General features: G+C 33.9%; 1 protein-coding gene across 1 annotated transcript in view; it reads right to left on the bottom strand.

Moving 5' to 3' along the window:
* Positions 1–14,082, bottom strand: part of LOC129950253 (nucleoplasmin-like protein) — a 43,729-nt gene extending 29,647 nt beyond the window's left edge. Inside the window, exons 1-2 of the mRNA XM_056062134.1 lie at positions 13,923–14,082; positions 13,555–13,697 (exon numbers count right to left, since the gene is read on the bottom strand). Coding sequence (XP_055918109.1) covers positions 13,555–13,697; positions 13,923–13,944 — 165 coding nt within the window. The 5' untranslated portion in view covers positions 13,945–14,082. The remainder of the gene's footprint in view (positions 1–13,554; positions 13,698–13,922) is intronic.
* Between the last annotated feature and the right edge of the window lie 514 nt (positions 14,083–14,596).

Genomic DNA, 14,596 nt, shown 5'->3' with positions numbered 1-14,596 from the left:
TTTTAAACCCTCTCTCCTCTTCCTAGTGCTCACATTGTGCCTCTGCATAATAAGGGTAGTAATATACCCTTGAGTGTGTATTTATTATAAAAAAAGGTTCTTAGCTAACTTTTGTAAAATGGCCGAAAACAAATATTCTAACGAAAAAATTATAAAAGAATATAAAATTGGAATAAATCAAATTAAAATATTGAAAAAATATTTCATTCCAAAATCAGTGATTTGCCATTAATAAAATTTTACGAATCCAAAGTGATTCCAATTGATTCGTCGAGTTGGCAGACCTAAAAAAACATCAAAACGACAGTGTCCTGCCATAATGAAATCAATTAAAAAAGACTCTTTTATATCATCAAGAGAAATACGAACCCAACTCGACCTGAACAATTCGGAGACGAGCTGTTGATGGTGGACTAAAATCTTTCAAAGTTGTAAAAAAGACTATTTACCACCAAGCCGTCGAGATTAAAATTTTCTCATGGCCACATCAACCGTTAGAAAATGGAGGAACGTACTCTTTTCGGACGAGTCCAAATTCAATTTCACGGGTTCTGATGGTTTTCATCGTTTTTCTTTTCTTGATTTGACTTATAAGATTTTTACAACCCTGTTACAGAAGAGACTCACAACGTGGATTGCAGATCAAAACCTGTTAAAAGAGACTCAAGCGGGCTTTAAATCAGGGTACTCTACAAAAGATAATATTTTTACTGTCAGGAGGCTAGCTGAAAGCTTTATTAAACAGGGAAGAAAATTGTATGCACTCTTTATTGACTTCAAAGCACCATTGGACTCAATCAACCGAGGTGCCTTATTCTACAAGCTATATGGTGGTCTGGGCTTAGCTCAAACCTCAGACGCGTTCTAGAAGAGCTGTACAGAGAAACACAGGCTGCAGTGTGGACGGAGCTGAGCTTTCTGATTGTTTCACAACCACCTCGGGAGTAAGACAGGGGTGTACATTGAGTCCCATCCTGTTTTCGCTCTTCATAGATGACCTTGTAGATTACCTTCCAGGTGGTGTTGATTTAGCAGGATTTCGTATAAAGCCACTAATGTTTGCTGATGATATAGCAATTTTTGCGTATTCTCCAGAAACATTACAACTTACATTAAGTAATAGAGTATACAACTACTGCTTTCTTTGGAACCTTAGTCAATACTCAAAAATCTAAAGTGATGATCTTTTAGAAGGGGGTGGACGAAATGCAGCGAATGAAAAGTGGAATTTCAACGGAGAAAATATAGAACGTGTTTGTCAAGAAACCTGAATTTGGAGAAACATTTCAGCGAGAAACTATAAAAGACAAAAACTGTAATTAATATTTCATGGAAAAGATTCTTTATGAACATAGCTCACAGCAGTAAATATAACGTATTAGAAGTAGTTACAGAAAGTATCTTTTGGTATGGCTCACAAGTATGGGAGATGCAAAAAGTTGCACACGGTAGAGAAACTCTTAACACATTATGTGAAGAGAATATTTCGTCTGCCAAAAAATAATCCAAATTACGTGATTATGCTGGAAACCGGACTATCACCTCTATTTATAAAGACCCTAAAGATGCAAGCCGATTATCTCTTGCACGTTGTTAGTATGAACGAATACGTCTTGTTAGAAAACTAGTAGTAAAAGCTATAGAAGAGCAAAATCACTGGTACAGTGAGTGGTCGAGTCTCACAGAAGGATGCAATTTAAATGTGAAAGATGTATCGCACATTAAAGCTCTTATGTACAAGGTTATTGCAGCGGTAGATGAGAAGTGTAGAGCAGAATATGCAGCTGAAGCATTTGGGTCCTTGTTGTTCAGAAGAACTAACAGTAGGCTAACCCTTAATCTTGCAGAAAGGAACTACTTCCATGATGCAAATAAGACAAACTTCATTGCCACAATGGTCAAGTTAAGAAACGAACTACTCAACCTGAACTTCATACCGCACTGACCCGATTTACCACTGGAATGTACTATTTGTAATTTAGCAGAAAGAAATAACGTCATACATTTCTTCGGAACGTGTCCAACTTTAAGGGAAACTAGAAGAAATATTCTTGAAAGTGACTTTTTATCAGAGGAACAAGTTCTTAGGATGCTGAATGAATGAAATGCATATTTCAGCAGCACATGACCAATACGGTTCAAGAAAACCGGATTGATATGATACAATAGCCAGCCCAGCACATTCCCAGATCTCAACTCCATAGAAAATCTATGGAAAAGTGTAGATCGATGAATAGTAAGGGTTAATTGCAAAAATAAAACCGATTTGTACGATCAAATTAATTTGGCTTACAGGTTTACAGGTACCAACAAATATTGTAAATTTAAAAAAATGTATCTCCATGCTATCCCGATAAAAAGTTTGAATAAATATATGACTGAGTAATTCAGATAATCCTGCTTTTAATAGAACATAATAATTCATAACAAAACCTTAATTGCACCCGGTAGGCAAATTTCTACCACCATAATATATCGATATTAAGTGGTTGGAAATCCCATAAAAATATTTAATCTGTCATTCTTAATCCTTTATTACCTCTTAATTTATTTTAACCAATAATTCTCATTAATTTTTGATAACAAAACAGAAAAAAGAGAACTCGTGTTATCATAATTTATGTTTATATGGCGCCAATAAAATGTTATCTTATTTGTAGGTGCTTGCATTGGTTTATTGAGAAGCAGTTCTTAAAATAAAAAATAAATAAACTTCATTAAGTGACTGTTATCTAGTTTAACTCAACGGTGTGAACAATTTTAATACAGGTGGTTTAGGGTTTTAAGTGTAGACAAATATTTTGAATATGTCTAACTAACCCACTAGAGACGCACGAAAATATCATAAATGTGAAATATTATAAGCGTGTTTTTTAAGCTTGGAAAATTTGTTAAAAAAAAAACACATACAAGCATATAAAATAATTTTTTGATAAATTCAACAGAAAAAATAAATAATTTGAAACAATAAAATCTATTTTGATAACCCTAGTTTACGATCGTAGACAACACTTTGTAAAATATTCTTGATTCTTTAAAGTGGGAATTTGATTATAATTTTAATTAAAACAAAAGTAAAAGCAATATTATTTCAGTTGTAGAAGTCAAAAAGTTACATACATAAATATAAACAATTATTTGTGTTAAAAATCGGTTGAACTTGAAATTCAACTAAAAAAATTGTATTTTAATCCTGGGATTTATAAGCACATATCGTTGTGTTTTCATTTTCTTTACAAGTTAATTTCCAAGTTAAGAGTGAAATAGCTCGAGATTTCGTTCGACTGACCAATAAAATCCACCAAGGGCGTTTATAGTTAATTCAGGGTTTTGAATTTAATAATCTAATTTCGATTATTTTCATAAACGCCTGTCTAACTTTAGTTAGACATGTTCATTTAATTGGATTCACAATCGAACAAACGTAATTAAAGTGGATGATACGTTCTTTTTGAATGCAAAAAACGCGGTAGATAAAAGTTATATGTTCATATACATATATTTAAGCTTTTATTGGTAATTCTTACGAGGGGCGTTCAATATATTCTCGGTATCGGGGTGAAGCTGTGGTTATATATATAAATTGACTTATTTATCAAGTAATACTATTATTTTAGTGCATTCATGTAAAATTTCATATAAATGTGATTATTATTTACCGTTAAATCTCTATTTAAACAGAATCATAATGGCAACTGAGACAATGATGGTGAAAATTGAGCATCGCGCTGTAATTAAATTTCTCACTAAGCAAGGAAAAAGTCAAAAAAACTTTTCATGAAGAAATGGTGGCAGTTTACCAGGGTTCCGCACCTTCATTATCAACTGTGCAAAAGTGGTCAAGTGAGTTCAAGAGAGGCAGAGAGAGCATTGAAGACGACCCCCGCTCCGGCGCCCCGGCTAGTGCTTGTACGGGAGAAAGCATCAAAGAAGTCTAAAAACTTGTTCTCGAGGATACCCGAATAAAGGTGAAAATGATGGCAGAGATCACCAAGCTTTCAACTGGTACCATTCACACCATCCCTCATGACCATCTTAACCTTTAAAAGGTCAGTGCAAGGTGGGTGCCACGAATGCTCACAGCGCCTCAGAAAAAATTGAGAATCGCATGCTGTAGAGAGCTTTTGGAGATGTGTAGCGAGAACGCGGGCGGTGTTATGCATCGGATTGTTACTGGGGACGAAAAATGGGTTCACCACTATGACCCTGAAAACAAACAAGAGTCCATGCAGTGGCATAAAAAAGGAACAGACCCCCCGAAGAAGTTCAGTCACTCCGTCTGCCGGGAAGCTCATGGTCACAGTTTTTTGGGACTTAAAGGGAATCTTACTCATTGAGTACAAACAAAAAAGGTGAAACCATCAACGCCAAATCCTACGCTTCCACTTTGCATAATTTGCGGGAGGAACTTAAAAAGAAAAGACGGGGTAAACTCGCAGCGGGTGTGTTGTTTCTTCATGACAACGCTCCTGTTCACACGGCGCGAGTTTCCAAGGCTGCTGTGCGAGATTGTGGTTTTGAAGGAATTCAACATCCACCCTATAGTCCAGACCTTGCCTCTAGTGAATACTTCCTGTTTCCGTATTTGAAAAAATGTCTTCGTGGAAAAAGATTTTCGGATGATGAAGAACTCAAGTCGGCAATAAATGGGTATTTTGCAGGGAAAGAGGAAACTTATTTTTTTGAGGGTTTAAAAAAGCTTATCTCAAGATGTAACAAATGCATTGATGTTAGGGGAGATTATATTGGAAAATAAAAACACTAAATTGAATTCGCATTTTCCTTCATATCGATACCGAGAATATATTGAACGCCCCTCGTAAATACATTTCTTGTATGTAGTCAAATTTAATTTTTTTAATGAAAGAAAAATCTACGAAGTGAAATGTGGCCATAAAAAACATTAATGAAAAAAGAATTCAATTCTGTAAGAAAAAATGGATTGGGGAGGACGGTGGTCTTCGAGCAAAATCATCCTAAGCGATGAAGCACATTTTCATCTTGATGGCTTTGTCAATCGCCAAAATTGCCGCATTTGGGGTTCGGAGAACCCACATGTGATTGTAGAGAAACAAATGCATCCACAACGCGTGACTGTATGGTGTGGATTTTGGGCTGGAGGCATAATTGGGCCATATTTTTTTGAAAATGATGCTGGTCAAGCAGTGATTGTTACTGGTGCTCGATATCGCGACATGTTTACACAGTTCTTTCTGCCAAAATTGGATGATATTGATGTGTCCAATATGTGGTTTCAACAAGACGGTGCCACATGTCATACAGCTTGTGAAACAATTCAATTACTGCATGAGACATTTCCAGGTCGTGTACTCTCTCGTTTCGGTATTCAAAATTGGCCTCCTACATCGTGTGATTTAACACCATTAGACTTCTTTTTATGGGGTTATTTGAAATCACAAGTCTATGTCAACAAGCCCACAATCACAATCATAAGGAGGAGATTCAACGCTGCATCAACGAAATTCAGCCACATTTATGCAGAATGGTCATGGAAAATTTCAACAAAAGAGTGCGCAGGTGCATGCAAAGCCGTGGAGGCCATTTGTCCGATGTGATATTCCATACATAACCCTATCCCATCCATGTACTTTACGAGTCAATAAAAATATAACTATCAAGAGACTAAAAACGGTGTTTTCTATTTAATTCAAATCTTGCGTTAATTTTGGGACACCCTTTATTATTGAGACAGCTTGTACAGAAAAAAAAATTTGAAAATGGTTCATTAGTTTTTGAAAAAAAAAGATTAAAATGTTAGTGGAAATTTAAAAATTATATCGGTTTGTTTTTGAGAAGGATACTTAAGGAATCGGGGGACCCACTTATTTCGACTTCTCTACCATCGTAATGTCTTGTTTGATTTAAATATAGATTTCGTACATTTTTACGAAGTCAATACTTGCCAATATTTTGCACAATAATATTGAACGTCTTGGGACAGCTTAACACTTTCAATTAGAGGCTTTAGTATTGCTTTAAGCTAATTGAGGCTGAACAGTTGATTCTCGATAAGTCTAACGGACACATTGGATGTTACGTACATTATGTACTCATTATTTATTTATTTTTTTAAGACAGAAGACTTCTTTGAACTTCTCTACTCTACAATCCCTGGCCATATTATTAGATGCACTTAAGATTTTATGCACAACCTCAATTTTCAGCTATTTTAATTTGAATTACAGCCTAACTTAAATTTTGTTTTTAAATAATTTGAAATAAAAAAATATATTCATTTTGCGGATAACTCTCATTTGGATTCGCAAGATAAAATGGCAAAACTTATGCCGCAGATGAATCTTTTGAGCAAAAAATACAAGCAGTGGGGTTTTATGCACGAAAAGCTGTCCATTGATGAAGCCATGATAAGGTATTTTGGTCTACACTCGTCGAAACAGTTTATAAGAGGTAAGCCTTGTCGTTTTGGATTCAAAAATTGGATGCTTACAAGTAGTTGTGACTACCTGCATAGCTTTGACACGTATTGTGGTGCAAAAAATGTGAAAGCAGAAATAAGTCACATGCCATTGGGATCGAGAGTTTTACTTGAGCTATTAGAAGCAATCCCATAGCCTACTGATCATGTTATTTATTTTGATAACTTTTTTACGTCTCATGAGCTTTAGCGGTTATTGAGAGCCAAGTGATTCAGAGCTACTGGCACAGCAGGGGAAACCAGAACAAAAAAATGTCCATTGAAGCAAAAAAACAAACAATTCAAAAAAGAAAAACGTGGTCACTTTGAACATATTTACGATGCTAATAATAAAGTGCTTTTCGTCTAGTGGAATGATAACAACGTTGTCACCATGGGTACAAATTTTAACACAATTCAGCCAATAAATTTTGTCAAACGGTGGTCATCGGCTGAGAAAAAAAAAAGTATATATTCAACAACCAAATCTTGTTGCAAATTACAATAAAGGAATGGGTGGCGTTGACTTGCATGACCAATCGGTCAATGCATATAAAATAAAAATCAGAGGAAAAAAATGGTGGTGGCCGCTTTTTACTTCAATGCTGAGTTCTACTTTGGTGAATGCTTGGAAACTGTATAAAGTCGCAGTTAATTGCGAAGATGATTTGCTTTCTTTCCAAAGAATTGTGATTTATGCGCCATAGCTCTGTGCATCGAAAGAGAATCAGCCTTATCACAGGCCCCGTCGTAATGATTCGTAGTACGAACCCCGAATAATTGTATCATTGGTCCCGTCGTACTAAAAAAATTTGCTACGAAATTCGGAGTTCGTGAAAACTGGTATCACTAGCCCCGAATGAATAGGAAGTTTGGCAGTTTTTTCTACGAACAATTATTTTGATCGGAGTTTTTAAAACGAACAAAAAATTAAGCTTGCGAAGGTAAATTAAATAAAAATAAAATATATGAAAAGAATCATGTTAGTTTTACTATTTTTTTAATGTGAAGTGTTTACCTATGTATGTTTTTTAAAAATAGAGTTAAATAGCTTAGGCCCACCTTCTTAGGACACCTCTAGCTGGAAAAAAGTAAATTGAATAAATTAGTCCAAACTTTTTTATAATTTAATTTAATTCTTAAGTGTGGTTAGATTGGAAGGCATAAATCAAGAGGAACATGGTTGAGAACAAAAAAGAATGCAAAGCTACAGGTGGCGAAGCAAATAGAATGCATTTTTTTAGGAGCCTCGAAGAAGGTGTCATAAGAATGAATGAACTTTGACCAGCGCAATAAAAGATCCACAATCTTATATATTCGAAAATTCTTTCGAGCCTTGAACTTGCCGATGTTTCGATGTTATCAGACGTAGTTGATGTGGGAAATGTTCCACGGCGTCTCCCAACCACTTCGCGTCAATCATATGATTCATCCAGTCTTCGTGTATTTTCTTCATTTATTGCAAAGATTGCAACGACAATACTATCAACTTTTAAGATAGGTAGAAATGGCGATCTCAACGCAACCTAGCCTGAGATCCAATTAGCGCTGTAGTGCGCCGTTTTGATACCAAAATCAACTTTGAAAGACAAAAACAAATAAAAATAAGAACAAATCGAAAGATGAAAAACGAACTTTTATTTAATTTTCTTATTTTGACGCATATCAGCTGATTTTAAAACTCCGAAATTAGTATTTCTGTGTGGCAATGCTTATTTGAATTCGTTCGGGGCTTATGATGTAAATGTATTCGTATTCGTAGCGTAACACAATTTTCGGGGACTCGCTACGAGGGACTCTGTGATAGGGGTGAATGTTTCAAAAAATTTCATGATAATTAAATATTTGAATCCATATCTTCCCATTGTACCTGTTTGGGTACAGCCTTAAAAACATTGTTCAAACTTAAAAAAAAAAAATATATTTGTATTGTTTTAACCATATTTAATAAAGTTATGTCAAAAAAAGTTAAATTTTTTCTGTTTTTAATTCTTTGGTAACAAATGGGTTAACCCATTCTCTCCCATTGTACTTTTTTAAGTACAGTAAAATGAACTAAGTTGATGGAGCCATAAAATTATGGCAATATTGAAAAATGAAACGTTTGACATTTATTCTTCTTTATTCAATAAATTTGAATTTTTCCACATAGTTTTTTCTTACAAAAAACGAAGTAGGCTTATTTGAAACTGTCTTTTTGTGCATGACATATTATATTTCTACTCGTGTTGTTAGTTGCAAAAACATAAGTGCTCATAAAACTCGTAAAAATCCAAATATTTCGATTTCCTTCCAAATAATCAAAAGAAATAAAGATAACGTTTAGAAAATTGTAATTTCAAATATATTTCGTTGTATATATAAGGAGGTAAGTTTCGTCAAAGTTTGATGTACTTTAAAAAGTACAACGGGTTTATGCATGCACTTTTTTTTTAGTTTCTAAAATGAATTTCAAAAGCATCCCATCGAAAAACTTTTATGGAAAACGCTTTCAAAATCTGGAATCTGCCCTGGACGAACTATACAGCAATGACGATATAGTCAATGCTGATATCGTCATGGTTCCTCCACCAGTGGACTACGTTACGGACGAAGAGGATTTAGATGAAGAAAATATAAGAGCGATAGAATTACCGCAAGATGTTCCAGGTGAGGTTGAGATCTTAGGAGTTTTGAATAGATTGACTTTCGAAGAAGAGTACGAAAGCGATGACTACCTTCCGCTGTCCGAGCTAAAAAAGTTAATTGCCCCTCCTGTTTGGACAAAGACAATTTCCCCAAACGAATTTCAAAGAACTGAAAACTATTTGGAAAGAATAAAAAACTGTGCTTCAGATTTGATTGGGCTCAGCGAAGTTGATGTTTTTGAAAAATTGTTTGATGTCGAGGTAAGACAACTCATTGTGATCCAAACCATGTTGTATGCTGGCCAAAAAAATCAACACAGCTTTGTATTCAATGAAGATGACTTAAAAACTTTCATTGGTATCTTGTTGTTTTCGGGCTATCATTCTGAAGCCAGAGAATATATGTACTGGAAGCTGTCGGCAGATACCCATGTTCCTATTGTATCCAACAGTATGTCAAGGAACAGGTTTCAAGAAATAAAAAGGTACATACATTTTGCTGATAACAACAACCTTGACTTGAATGACAAAATGGCAAAATTCGTCCGCTAAGCCAGCTTATGTGCAAAAAATTTCAAAAATGGGGATATACGCATGAGCATTTATCTATAGATGAATCCATGGTCAAATACTTCGGTCGTCATTCTTCAAAGCAATTCATAAGAGGAAAGCCTGTAAGGTTCGGCTTTAAAAATTGGATGCTTTGTAGCAAGGATGGCTATTAGGGTGGATCGATTGATAAAAAAATTGTATGAATTTTTTTTTTGTTTGATGGGGTTCGGGCTATATATAAAAGGTGTCATATAGCCTCTCAATAGGAATCCAAAATATTTTTAAAAAATTTCAATTTTAAATACTGCCCCAAGGACCTTAAAGATTTTCGAAATATGGAAAATCTAAAGAAAAAAAATTATATAAAATCGCTTACAAAATTGCTTATATTTTACAAGTTAAATATAAAACTGTATTTAAAAATCAACAGACTAACGCATAGGCGTCTGCTAGGGGAAAGAGAGGGGGGAGGAAAGGGGTCAGTTGACCCTCAATCTGGCTGTGTTTGTGCTCTATTCACATTCAAAGTCTTTGTTTTCTCAAATAACCTGCCTGTGGTTGTGTACTGGTTTGGTTATGTTTTTCTCCATTTCCAAGCGGTACTGTAGTGTAGGGGTAGGAATATGAGGAGGGGAAATTGTTGAGTTGTTCTTCTTAGATTAACCTGCTGAAAAACCGGTTTTTTACGTAACTGCGACCACGAACACTTTCATTCACATTTACAGGTCAGTTATACAAAAACCGGTTTTTCAGCAGGTTAAATTGAAGTGACGAAGAAACCGAAAACTGGTTATTCTGAAAAAAACACCATCCCTTCCCTATAGCATTTAAAAAATATAAACCTAGGCAAGGCATTCCATATCTCTAATCCAAAAAGTATATGTAGTAGGCCTAACAGTATCTGAATTTTGTTTCGAACAAGAAACGAAAACCGGTTATTCAAAAAAACGGTTTTTCTGTCCGCTTAAAACTGGAAGGTTAAACTGAAGGGGTAACAAAGTGAAAGAACTGAAAAAAACTGAAAACCGTAATTTTTGAAAATCGCCATCCCTTCCCTGTAGCATTTTTTAAATATAAACCGACGGAACCCATATCTTGAAACAAAAAAGTTTTTGTATTAGACCTAGCGTCGACAAGTGCTTAATTTTCCTCATATAGAGAAATGTCAGTTTTACGGAGTGATTTGATGTGTCCAGTTTTCGGTTTTGGTCGAGACTTACCAAAAAATGTACTTCCAACATATGAAGATGTTATTCTATGTTTTTTGTGGATTAGTCGGAATAAACCAAAAGAATTCAAGAACTCGGTTTCCAATACATGTGAAGTAATTAGTGAAAAATTAATTAAACTGTGGGAGTTTGCGTCCATACCAGCTGTAATAGACCAGCGGTCAGTTTCGAGTAAAATAAAAAGTTATCATGAGAAATACCGAAACTTATTGAAACCCTACAAATCCAGAAAAGACGTAGAGCCTTACAAAAATCGCATTAAAATTTTTAAAGAAAAATCTCGTTGTCTTTTTGATATCGCGATATGCAAATGTAAGGATTTGAATTCATGCCAGTGTGAAAAACAATTAAAAGTGCCAGTAAGAGAAAGACAATTTTTAATGGATCAACGAACGCAACGAAAAATGGTTATAAGCAATGTTGATGTCAAAGTAACAAAGCAGATTTCAGCATGCCTTCAAAGGAAAAGAAGACATGATGCATCACTTATAAAACATGCCACTAATGTTAATATTCCATCTGCATCAGCATCGCAATCTGTTTTGGAACAAACTCCGTCAACTAGTAGAGCTTTCATATCGGAAATTCAAAACGATGAAATACCACCCTCACCTGCTCGTCAAGATACAAATTCAACTTTGTCATCAGGATCATCACCGGAATCTTCTTTTGAAATAAATGAAAAAAAAATGAAAAATAAAGGATTACCCTTGCCACACTCAAGCGACGGAACGGTGCGTTAAAATTGTGACTGAAGCTTCAGCTGCTGTCTGTAGTCCAATGAGGCGTGATGGCTTTATATGAACAAGAATTGAATCCCGAAAAAAAATGCCATTTTTCAATTCTAAAAAATATTTTAAAATTTTGTAGTTTTTTCTTAACTTTTTGCTTTTTTTTAAACAAAGTTTTAACACTTTTTTCTTCATATTTTATTGTTTGTTACTTAAAATGCTCTTGATTACCATCCATAATAAAATTTAATGTCACCAAAGTAATAAAAAATGGTTTTATTTCTGAGGAACATTTATTTTTTTTACTAGTTTTTTTTTTGGTTTCAGGAGAAGTTTTGTATGACTTTGGGGCAGTACAAGATCGCAATTTTTTTTTACAAGCTATGAATCATGAAGATTTTTAAACAAAAGAAATTTAGAGCAACTGGAACGGCTCAAAAAATGTCCTCTTCCTCAAAATAAAGAATTTCAAAAGCAAAAAAGGGGTAATTTTGACCACCAATTCGACGAGACCAATGAGTTGCTTTTCGTTAAATGGAAAGACAATAGCATCGTTACTATAGCAACTAACTACGACAAAATCGAACCTTGCGAGAATGTAAAAAGATGGGACAAAAAACAACAGAAAAAAAATTAATATTCCTCAGCCGCTTGTCTTCAAAAACTATAATAAAAATATGGGTGGTGTTGATCTTCACGATCAGTTCATCAACACTTATTCTATAGAAATAAGAGCGAAGAAGTGGTGGTGGAACATTTTCACATCGATGATTTCATCTACTGTCTCTAATGCCTGGAAGCTTCACAAATTGACCAACAACTACAAAGGTGATTTAGTGGAGTTTACAAGAGCTGTTACGCTGCATTATCTCAGATTTCACACTTTGAATCAAGGACAACCGAGACTCGCAGTCAAAAGGAGCATAACAGAAAGCCCAGGATACCATTTTGCAAAGAAGTTACCAAATCAGTTAAGATGTCGCCAGTGCCATCAGCGATCGAAATAGTGTTGTGAAATGTGCAATGTGACCCTTTGCATACATAAAGATTGCTTTAAAAATTTTCATATTAATCAAAAAAAAAAAAAAAACAATTGTACTAAAAAAAGTACACCCTCGTAACTGCTGACCACTATTTTTTGAAAACTTTTGCAATTATTTTAAATTTAAACTCAATAAACAGAAAATATCACAAAAATACAAAATTTCTATTTTTCTATACCCTTGGGTGTTAATGGGTTAAACAGGTTTTCAATATTGTAATGCATTTAATATATTTTATACTCTATTTCCTACTTTTTTATAAAAATTAAACAACAGATTTATAGAATTTGTTTTTCTATAATATTTAAAAATATTGCGTATAACCTAATAGTTATAAAAATTCTGCAGTGCGTAACATATTGCCAGGGACTGTCATTCTTTCAAAGTTACCCCCGTAAAGGTTTACAATACAATTGATTAATACCCCTCAAGCATAGTTTTTGAAGATATACATCCAAATAAGAGATTGCAACTTTGTTATAATTTATGTATATTAAAGTGGATACAAAAACGGAGCCTTTTTTTATCTATTATTTAAAAAAAAAACATATTTGGATTGATTGCCTCTACCTGCATGAAATGTTATGTAAAAACATATTCAATTATTTAAGTATACAAAAACTTCCTGAATTGTCCTAGCTTCAATTTCATGATTCAAAAATAAATACTGTTGCCACTGACCTTGAGTAGTTTAAACTCGAGAGGGAACAACATTTATATACATCCAAATAATTGCGCCATTTTACTTCCCTTTTCAATTAATATCATTCGAGAACCTATCTACTGTGAGTTTTGAAGTCGATACAGTCCACAAACAACTTCAAAACATCCTCTATGTTTAATTTTGTTTTGCTGTCACATTGAACGAACACATTTTGTTAAATTCTTTAATACAAAAATAATATTGTTATATTGAAATAATTCCTAAATTCTTACCTCAACAACGTTGTACTCGTCCTCTTTCGCCTCGGCGCCAAGCAAAATTTGTTTGATAATCAGCTTTTGTCCTCTGGGAAAATCTTCGTCATTTGAAATGACGTCCCATTCGACTGTGCTGTCCTGTCCGGAAAGAGTTACTCCTGTAATTTTAGTATGTTGATTAAATTGTAATTAAAAATTAAACATTTATTTAAAATAAATATGTATATTGACAAGTATAATATGTATTATTATATTGATAATGAATCAAACGAAGAAAATAATCGACGCCATTTTTTGTGCAAAAATATGTAAAAAACTTATATCGCAATTTAATGAAATATACGCACAAACCAACACTTTATTTATTGAATTTTAATATTTACCATAAAATGATTCCTCAGCCATAATGATTGTGTTGAAATTTAAGGATTATAAACTTTTATTCTCACGACGAAAAATCAAATACGAAACTCTTCGGATACTTCGGAATAGAAGAAGAAAAGCCGCCAAGCCGGTAAAGGTGCAAAATAAATTATGGATGAACACCGATGAATTTTTTGTAGCGATAGCGAACAAGCGAGCTAGTTGTCAAATTTTAAAGTCACAAAATAAAAAATGGTGGCACTTGAAGCGAATTTGAAATGGTTAAGGTGATGTTTCACTTTTGTAAACATAACACGGCGCTTCCATTTAGATAGGGATGATTTTCTATTGACTCCTTTATATCACTTGGATGTTTAACTTATTTCTTATTGCCCTTTTTATATAATAAAAATCAAGGAGGAATCATGGTATTAAATTAGTTTTCATCGTTTTAGAGCTAGAGCCTATTTAAAGCGCCAATTATAGTTAGCATTAGCACTTTATTTCAAGATTTCAAAGCAATAAGAAAAGCAAATTTGTAATGTTTGGTATATTTGACACAGATGAAAAACCTTTCAATAAACAGGTGAATTTTATTTTTTGGAAAGAAACTCAAAATATTTTATTTTTTTGTATATTTATTTTGTTTTCAATAATCAACTTATTTACTTGCTTAAGGTGGCGCTACAGTCCT

The sequence above is a fragment of the Eupeodes corollae genome, chromosome 1, assembly GCF_945859685.1.
Source record: "Eupeodes corollae chromosome 1, idEupCoro1.1, whole genome shotgun sequence".
NCBI lineage: Eukaryota > Metazoa > Arthropoda > Insecta > Diptera > Syrphidae > Eupeodes > Eupeodes corollae.
Note: the sequence above shows the minus strand (reverse complement) of the source record. Positions and strands in the feature narration are given on the sequence as shown.